The following is a 9,972-nucleotide window of genomic DNA, read 5'->3' as shown; positions in this document are numbered from 1 at the left end:
ATTGTTTTTAAAATAACAAAGCCTCTACTGGTTGGCCGGCTGGTCTGTCACTGGAGCTCCAGCAGTGGCAGTCACCGAAGCTCTGACTTTTAGAAACAATTTTTTAAAATTTTTTACAATTTCAGTATAACGGTTAACAACTTTTGTAATGCTATTAAAACTTCGGTATAATAGTTAACAAACAGTTTTCTGAGAAATTCAACAAGTTTCGACGGTCGAAAACAATTTTTTTGAAAATTTTTACAACTTCAGTATAACGATTAACAACTTTTGTAATGCTATTAACAAACTTCAGTATAGCAGTTAACAACAGATTTCGGAGAAATTTAACAAGCTCCGACGGCCGGAAACAATTTTTGAAAATTTTTACAACTTCAGTATAACGGCTAACAACTTTTATGACGCTATTAACAACTTCAATATATCAGTTAACAACAGATTTCTGGGACGTTCAACAAGCTCCGATAGCTGAAAACAAATTTTTTGAAAATTTTTACAACTTCAGTATAACGGTTAACAACTTTTGTGACGCTATTAATAACTTCAGTATATCAGTTAACAACAGGTTTTCTAGGAAATTCAACAAGCTCTGGCGGTCGGAAACAATTTGACAATTTTACAATTTAATATAAACCATTAACAATTTTGTAACGCTATTAACAACTTCAGTATATTAGTTAACAACAGGTTTTTCAGGAAATTCAATAATGGTCACCAGAGCTCCAGTGGCAGAAAACAATTTTTTTGAAATTTTTACAACTTCAGTATAACGATTAACGACTTTTGTAACTCTATTAACAACTTTAGTATAACAGTTAACAACAGGTTTTTGAGTTTGTTAACGGCATTACTGAAGTTGTAAAATGGTACTTTTTGAATTTCCTAAAAACCTGTTGTTAACTACTATATCGAAGTTGTTAATAGAGTTACAAAAGTGTTAACGGTTATACTGAAGTTGTAAAAATTTTCAAAAGAAAGTAGTTGTTAAAGTTATAAAAATGCCATTTTTTGAATTTTAAGAAAACTTGTTGTTAAATGCTATACCGAAATTGTTAATAGAGTTATGGAACTTGTTAACGGCATTATTGAAGTTGTAAAAATGCTACTTTTTGAATTTCTCAAAAAACCTGTTGTTAATAGCATTATTACAAAAGTTGTTAACCGTTATACTGACGTTGTAAAAATTTTCAAAAAAATTGTTTCCTACCGCTGGAGCTTATTGAATTTCGTAGAAAACCTGTTGTTAACTGTTATACCGAAGTTGTTAATAGCATTACAAAAATTGTTAACCGTTATACTGAAGTTATAAAAATTTTTAGAAAAATTATTTCAGGTCGCTGGAGCTTGTTGAATTTCCCATAAAACTTGTTGTTAACTGCTATACTGAAGTTGTTAATAGCGTTACAAAAGTTGTTAACTGTTATACTGAAGTTGTAAAGATTTTCAAAAAAATTGTTTCCGATCGCCGGAGCTCTAATGACCAATTGTCGGCTGGTCGTCAGAGCTTCATTGACTGCCGCCGCCGGAGCTCTGACAACCAACTGGCTGGCAGTGGAGGCTTTGGTATTTTAAAAACAATAAATAAAATGAAAGGTAATGTGGTTATTTCTTTTAACATGATAATCCCAATTTGGTCTTGAGACCAAATTGGGATTTCTCAAATTCAGCAGACCATTTGGAGATTATGAAATTCAGGTATCCTTTTTCTGTCTTTTCCCCTACATAAACGCCAAAAGATATAGAGTTAATTATCTGTCTTCAGGTGTAAGTAGCTAGAAAAACCTAAGTGATGGCCCAAAAAACAAAAGAAAAAGAAAAAAAGTAAGTAATTAGATACCAAAAATTAAAAATTAAGATTATGGTCCAACCTACAAACCAACTCGCATATTAATTAATTAATTTGTTTCATGGTGGACATGATGTAGAATGAGTAAATGACTTCAAGGTACTCCTATAATCTTATTTAGGCACCAAATATTGAGGTTTGACGAGGCGGGTAAACCATTTGGGCCTCTTTGGTTTTTGTGGACTGGGGTCTTTTGATAGGCTTGGGATGGGCCAACTTATTGTTAGCCGAATTAATTGTTTTCCCTCCCTGTAACTAAAAAGCGGATGTTTTCTCCCAGTTGTAATCTATCCGATCAAATTCTTGTTGAAAAAAATATTTATATTTAAGTATCTAATAATATCTCGAACATAATTATCTTCAATAAGAAGATACTTGTATTTAGCCAAAAAAACAAAAAAACTATTCTCTCATGAAAAGAATACAGAATATTTTTGTCACAAAAGAGGAATATAATATATTTTGATAATGAAATTCCAAATTATTATCAATGTCAATAAATAAAAAACAATATACTATTCGATATGAAATTCCAAATTATTCAATATATTTTTGTCACAAAAGAAGAATACAAAAAAGAATATGCTTTTTGTTAAAAGCATATGGAATTATAGTATTCATAAATAAAAAATATAATTTAATCTAATTGCAAACACACACACACACACATATATATGCTGGTAAAAAAAAACACACACACACACAAAAGGTCCAATATAGCTAATCTGTAAATAATTACAGGACGGATCTTAAGGCTGAAATGAAAAATAAGTAGTGGAAGAAGATACTGTTTAATTAGTCACCTTTGGAAAAAGACATATCTTGTGTGTTTAAATTAAAAGGAGAAAAAAGCTAGGGTTTGAATTACATCACCGAGATATCAGATATACCACCTCCCACATGGTCCCATTGAAACCACCAAGATATCAGATATACCACCTCTCACATGGTCCCATTGAAACCACCAAGATATCAGATTCTCACACATAGTCCCATTGAAATTGGAGGAAAATATTTAGGGAAAATTTTGTTTAAAGACCACAGTACAAAATTAATTTTAAAGAGCCCCTAAAACTTTCTGAAACTTTACTGCAGGACTAAGGGGGCAAACTGATATTAATTTCACAAAGAAAATGACACAATTACCCCTCATAATACTTATTGCGGAGTGATATGCATGTAAATAGACTAATTTTAGTTGTAAATAAAGGTATTTATATTGCATATTGACTAGTCTCACTTGCAAATGCATTCTCCCACACATGTTCACTCACATATACCTTCTCCAAGTGAAGGAGGTGACAGGTAAACATATTAATTTTAGTTGTAAATAAATGTATGTATATTGCAAATTATCTAATCTCACTTGCAAACGGGTTCTCCCATATTTGTTCACTCATAGACACCTTCTTCAGGTGAAATAGGTGACATATAAATGGACTAATTCTAAATGTAAATATATGTATGTATATTGCAAATTGTTTAGTCTCACTTGTAAATAAGCTTTCCTATACTTGTTCACATGAGGGGCAATAACATTATTTTCTTTGTAGAATTAATATCAGTTTGTCCCTTGATCTGTAGTGAAATTTCAAAAAGTTCTGAGAGCTCTTTAAAATTAATTTATACTGTGGTCTTTAAATAAAATTTTCCCAAATATATATTTATATAAATATCAGCCATGCATTGGATTTGGGGGTAGCGATCAGATCACTTTATTTTATTTATTTATTTCAATCACCATCAAGATGCAGCATCGTTGCAGCTGTGCTGCGATGGATTCGTTGGGATCAAAGAAAAAGCAACCCTGACAGAGTCAGCACGAGAGATTAATCATATAATTCTTGTATTCATTACATTCTTTAACAAAACAAAAAGTGGGAATTCATTAACGTTTAAGAAACACTTAAAAAAAGACATTTAATTTCAGTACCATTGGTTTATAGACACTAATGGGATTAGAATTTTCCATGTATTTTGAATGCAAATCTTTTCGTTGGATTGATTTTCATTTAGATCTGAGTTTTGTGCGTGAAATGTATACTGTTTGGGCTCTTTGACGATTTAATTTATAAATAATGTGGGTATATATAATATTCATATAAACGCTTGTCTCTTCATCACATCAGCAAGAAAATTTGAACAGGGCATAGAAACCTTGATACATGTTTAACACCACATTGAAAGGTTAAGATGATAACTCAAAAGTATGTAAGTGAATAACTTAAATGTATGTTTGGAATCATGGTGACATCCTTCAAAAGCAGTTTTTAAGTTGTAATTTATGAAATACAAGATAAGTATATGAGAAAAATTTTATCTGCACTTACATAAGCAACTCATTTAAAGTACTTTGAACCATATTTTAATACTCGTTCGGTCTTTATTATTATAAGCTTCAAATAATTAATTCACAGATAATGAATAATTAGTTAAAATTAGTTAAAAACAATAAATAGGTTCAAATTATGTTTTTATTTTTAAATATGCCCATATAATAAATGAGAAAAAAGATTAAAGAAAATATATGGGAGAATGTGATAAGAGAGAAAAAATTAAAGACAACATTGAAAAAAAAATATTAAATGTTAAGAAAAAATCAAAATAAAACTTATTAAATGGACCACACTCTTTTCTAAACTTGAAGCTATAAATAAGACCCGTGCCGGTATAGGAAACAAACCTCAAGTATAATTTAATGCAAAAGTCTTTTGATAAAAAAAAGGGAGAATAATAATGAGGTATCAAGAAAGAAAAATAATTACTAAAAATTCCTAATAACAATCTTAGTAGCTTGTAATGACAAGTTTCAGAGTAGAAAATGACAATTTTTGGGATTTATTTTGTAATTATTTTTCTTCCTTAGGACTTCATTATAATTCTCCCAAAAAAAATGCAAAAGGTTAATAATAATATTAATCAACAAATTTTTTCACTTAAAAGAATATATAAGAGATGTGTTTATCTCTATAAAATTCTATTCTATTCTATAGTTAATTACAAAAAACATACTTAAATGGAATGGGATGTGAGATTATGTGCACATTAATTGAGTTTCTTCCTCAAATATAAGAAATATTAGATCATTGTCTGGTGCATCTATTACATCAATATAAAAAAATTGACTTTCAGTAGTGACAAAAAGTCATTGCTGAAAGTAGAAAAGTCGCCGTTGGAAGTTTTCAGCGACGACAAGTCGTTGCTGTAGCAGCTGTGGCTGAAAACTTTCAACGACGAATAAAAAGGTCACCGCTGAAAGACACTTTTGACAGCGACATTTGTCGTCACTGAAAACACTTTCGGCGGCGACAAGAAAGTCACCATTGAAAACACTTTCAGCGGCAACAAATGTCACCGCCGAAAGGGATGTTCGGCGGTGACTTTTTTGTTGCCGCTGAAAGTAATACCTAAGAAGAATTGGCTTTATCAACACCACGTCATCATCACCGGCCGCCACGTCATCGTCGCCAGCTGCCACATCATCACTAGCCACCTCCATGTCATTGCCACATCACTCCTCCCCGCCACGTCATCGTCCAAATATTTTCACCTTAAATGTGTCTTCTTCAAGGTTCGAACTCGTAACCACCTCCTTTTGTGTCCAATCTTCTTGCTGCTGAGCCAGATTGAATTTGTTTATTAATATGGTAAAATAAAATATATATTATTATATTACACTTTCAGCGGTGACATTATAAAGTCGCCGCTGAAAGTCAGACCTTCAGTGGTGACACTGATAGTCGCTGCTGAAAGTGAACCCAATGATTCTCAAAGGTATACTTTCAGCGGCAACAAAAAAGTTACCGTTAAAAGTCCACTTTCAGTGGCGACACTTTTGTCGTCGTTGAAAGTCTTAGTTTTAGCGGCGAACTTTCAGCGGTGACATTTTTGTCACTGTTGAAAGTCTTAGTTTCAGCAGCAAACTTTCAGCGGCGATAAAAATAGTCGCCGCTCAAAGTCCACTTTCAGCGGCGACAAAAAAAGTCGCCACTCAAAGTCCACTTTCAATTGTGAACTTTCAGTGGCGACATTTTTGTGGCCGTTGAAAGTCTTAGTTTCAGCGACGACTTTTTTTGTCGTCACCTAAAGTCTTTTTTTTTTTTGTAGTGCATTATGCCCCCATTATTAGTTAGTGTTTTCATTATACAAGTCACTGTGTCAAACATTTAATAGGGGCATTATTGGAAAGAAATTTAAACTTGTAACAGAATTGGGAAACTTAAATAATTTTAACCATTTTGCTTAGTATTGAGGAGTATTATTTATTATAATATATTAACAAATTTTAACAGAGGAATTTGGAATTTATTCCATTATATTAACTTCTGCTAAGATTTCTAGCCATCTAATTTTGGACTTCGAATATGTCCGAGTCATGGCGGGTTCTTATTCAGTGCTCATTACAGCGATCATGATGCAATCTAGACCATTCAAAGTTGGTTTAGATTTAAAATTTTTAATATGTAATTTTTTCAATCATAAACTTATTTTTTAAAAGAAGTGCTAGTTATATATAAGATTATCTTTATTTTGAATTTTGTATCTATTAAAATTAAACATTAATTAAAATATATAAAGATTTAAATTCAATCTAGACTATCCAAAATTCATGTGAATGGTTTAAATTGAGATGAGCACACCCCATGGCTCTGGAGCATGGCTTCAACATGGTCCTTGCTTATGGTGATTATTTGGAAACTATCAGGCCAGCTGTTAATGAGAGAGAGAGGATCTCGACAGTGGAGAAAGAGAGAGAGGATCTCAACATCCAGTGTGGCCAATGATCAACGAAGTTTAATTTGAAGTTTAATCTACGATCGGACTGGAACATTAAAATTCAATTTGCAACATATATGGGGATCAATTTTATAAATTAAGAGAGTATTTTTATTTTGTAGGAGCTAGAAATATACTTTGTTAATAATAGTTCCTTCATGAGACGCACATGACAACATATACATCGCGTCTGACCGAAGAAATTGAAATAAATCTGAGTCATTGAGAGAAGAGCAAAATTTATTTGATGATTAAGCTGAGATGAACATAATTAAAAGGAGATACAACTATTGGAAAGGAATTTGAAGGACATACAAATATTTGCTCTTCTCTTATTTTTGTTTTATTTTTCTTGGTGCCCCATTTGGACATCCTTTATTTTCTTTACATAGCTACAAAAATTAAACCAAGTAAAATTTACCTTTCCCCTTCTCCCTCATCATCATCGTTATCTTCATCATCTTCCCCACACATTACATTAGCATCCAATCTTAATTTCCAGGCCTTCTTCTTCAATAGGAGCTATGTTCTTGTCATCATCATCAGCGAATCAATCATCCATATTCACAGCTAGAAAAATAATTTCTACGTATACCAGTCCAAAATAATGACAATAATATCAATCAATAATCAGATCAAAGTTCTTTATTTTCTTTGTATGTATCTTTCAGGCTTCAAAGTCATCACAGTGGAACAGAGGAGGCACGAATGAGTTGAGATCGCTGAACAGGAAATGATCATCCCCTTCCCCCTTACTGTACATGTTGGAGTCTTCACACTCAAAGTATGTCTGAATATCATCGGGAAACCTGCACTGCGTCGGCATCTCGGACTCCGGCGCCGACAAATCTGCCGTGGACGTCATCTCCACCATTTCCTTGAACTTGGACGACTGAAGCAGCAAACCTAGAGCTGACGTGGCAGATGTCGCCGTGTTTGCCGGATGGGGCTGAGTCAGCGTGCCTTCTTCTCCGCCATTAATAACGTCGAACGAGTCCTGATCAAGCTGGACGTTGTGGAAGAAGCTGAACCTATGCTCTTGAGTAGGGTTTGATGTCGTTAAGGTTGCCACATTACCGTTAGGATCACAGTTAGATTGATCGCTAAGATTAATAATATTGTTGCCGTTGGAATTAGGCTTAAGCCACTTTATATAACGGCTGAGATCGAAGTTGGTGACGGCGTTAAGGCCACGGTATTCTATAGCCGCCATATCATAAGCCGTGGCAGCTTCTTCTTGAGTAGCTAATTAAATTTCAAGCCCAAAAAAAAAAGTCAAACTAAAGAATCTGATGTTGTAAAACAGATGAGATTTAGATCTCATTATCGCATGTTTGGTACGAAATATTTGAGAGGGTTAAGTAAACTAATGTGTCAGATTTGGTGGCCCATCCCAACGTGTTGATGACTGAGACAGATGATATTAATTAAACAATTCAAACTCATGCATGGCCATATAAAGGGAGACATATATATAAGTATATTCTCATACGTAAATGATATATGTTTTGTTAATTAACACATTAACTTGTTGTGTCCGAGACTACTTTCAAAGTTTGAATTGTGCAGAGTTCTAAAGAGGGCTTACCATAAGTACCAAGATACAGATATTTATTGCCGAAAACTCTGCCAATCCGAGCTTCCCATCTTCCATTGTGATGATGTCTGAATATGAGGCGTGCAAGAAATTTGAATTACATTAATTAGCTTATGTTCTTGTCGTTGCATATGAAATAAATATATAAAAAGAGTTTTGTCTTGTAAAATTTAAAAGCAGACTGTATGGAGGGTACCTGGCAACGCCTCTGTACTTAGAAACTCCGCGGGAAAAACCACTGCTTTTCCTGCAATTTTTTAATGGCAAAATTCTCAGCACGAATGTATAATTTTCTTACCTATTCTGGAAACTAAAATCACAAATTAAAGATCGACCAAAGAGATCTCTCTGTCTGTCACATATATGATATATATACCTCCTTAACGATCCAATATACTCTTCCCTCGATTGACCCTCCATTTCTCTCATTTCGTTCTCATACGTTGCCAACTACAATTCAAATTACAAATCACATGTGTATTAGTTTAGCTTTCTTTGATTCCCTTAAAACGCTTCATATGTAAAAACATTACCGGAAAGTTAAGGATCGTGTCTTGACCCCAGTATTTCAATGCTGCTAAATCATAAGCATGTGCTGCTGCTTCTTCATCGTCATAAGCACCTGTATATATATACAGCTTGATCAGTTATTCCAAATTACTGCTTCATAAGCATAATGCTTCCTGATAATCAATACGTACGTACCCAGATATACTGAAAGTTGTATCAATACGAATAACCAAGGGACCACGTACGCCACAAGATTGGGGAAAAAAAAAAAGCATTATTATCAGTAAACTTCACGGTACAGATCAAATCATCATCATTCAGGTTGGGGGGGGGGGGCCTAATGGCAAAGTCACGAACCTTGTCTTCCCTTCTTGTTCTGCGACTCGTTCCAACAATTCTTGTCCCACAAGTGAGCTTCGTACCGGCCAGTCCACCGGTGTCTGAAAAAACAACCCCACCAACATCCTTTTTTAGCTAAAATTTAAACAAAACAAATTCACTAGAACTTCCACTTCAGGTCAGTTAGATCATCAACATCGATATGAAATGCATCACTATTTATCAGCCATAAACACTGCAACTTATCATGTCTCAAAACTCCATGAAATTTGCAGGAAAATATCCAGTGTGGTCTAGCTAACCTAGTGACTCCTCGGTATACAGAGCTGCGTTGAGGAGGAGAGTCTCTGGGGACACTTCTTCTTGTTCGTTTCACTTTCGTGGTCACCCCCGTGTTAGTGACGCCAAGGTGGTTGCTGATCAAATTGCTGCTGGCATTGTTCTTCCGTGATAGTTTCGCCATGAAAATCCAAAGGAAGGTGATATCGATGGAAAACAGTAGAGCAAAAGAATTAATATATATATGACTGAGTCCTCCAAAGAAGAGCCTTTTAAAGAGATTCACAGAAGAATGAGGTTGAAAACTGATTGTGTGCTGGCAAATTCGGCCTAGCCGGCTGAGGATATGGTTGTTTCTGACGGCCGTCTCGCCGAACTGGATCGAATTGTCACCATGATGATAATCTCTCTCTCTCTTCTTTTGTCTTCACTTAGGATTCCTGGGATGTGGTTTTAATTCAGTCATAGTCAAATTGATGATTTATAGAATAAACAAGCCTTTCATTTTCTTCAAGCTCGGTAACAGTTGTTTCATCTCATCATTTTGTCATTTTTGCAATATTTTAATTAAAAAAGAGCCAGACAAATAAAGAAGATGGTGACGGGAGGGAGATAAAGGCCATTT

General features: G+C 34.1%; 1 protein-coding gene across 1 annotated transcript; it reads right to left on the bottom strand.

Moving 5' to 3' along the window:
* Window positions 1-7,189: 7,189 nt before the first annotated feature.
* On the bottom strand, window positions 7,190-9,760 carry LOC114733502 (AP2-like ethylene-responsive transcription factor At1g16060). The gene is made up of 8 exons (XM_028920974.1): window positions 9,371-9,760; window positions 9,087-9,169; window positions 8,925-8,933; window positions 8,753-8,841; window positions 8,596-8,669; window positions 8,416-8,466; window positions 8,211-8,287; window positions 7,190-7,867 (listed from the first exon to the last, which is right to left on the bottom strand). Exons 1-8 carry the CDS (start codon window positions 9,529-9,531, stop codon window positions 7,290-7,292), a joined length of 1,122 nt encoding a protein of 373 aa, XP_028776807.1. The 5' UTR covers window positions 9,532-9,760; the 3' UTR covers window positions 7,190-7,289.
* Window positions 9,761-9,972: the final 212 nt, after the last annotated feature.

This window comes from Neltuma alba, unplaced genomic scaffold (assembly GCF_004799145.2).
Source record: "Neltuma alba isolate B1F8T4 unplaced genomic scaffold, ASM479914v2 tig00013009_pilon, whole genome shotgun sequence".
Taxonomy (NCBI): domain Eukaryota; kingdom Viridiplantae; phylum Streptophyta; class Magnoliopsida; order Fabales; family Fabaceae; genus Neltuma; species Neltuma alba.
This window is presented reverse-complemented; position numbering and strand designations above follow the sequence as displayed.

Excerpts from the sequence above, each read along its gene's own strand:
- LOC114733502 (XM_028920974.1), bottom strand. The coding sequence starts at position 9,531 with ATGGCGAAACTATCACGGAAGAACAATGCCAGCAGCAATTTGATCAGC. Across the intron at positions 8,670-8,752 it reads ACACGATCCTTAACTTTCCG|TTGGCAACGTATGAGAACGA; the intron begins GTAATGTTTTTA and ends TTTGAATTGTAG. Across the intron at positions 8,467-8,595 it reads TATATTGGATCGTTAAGGAG|GAAAAGCAGTGGTTTTTCCC; the intron begins GTATATATATCA and ends AAAAAATTGCAG.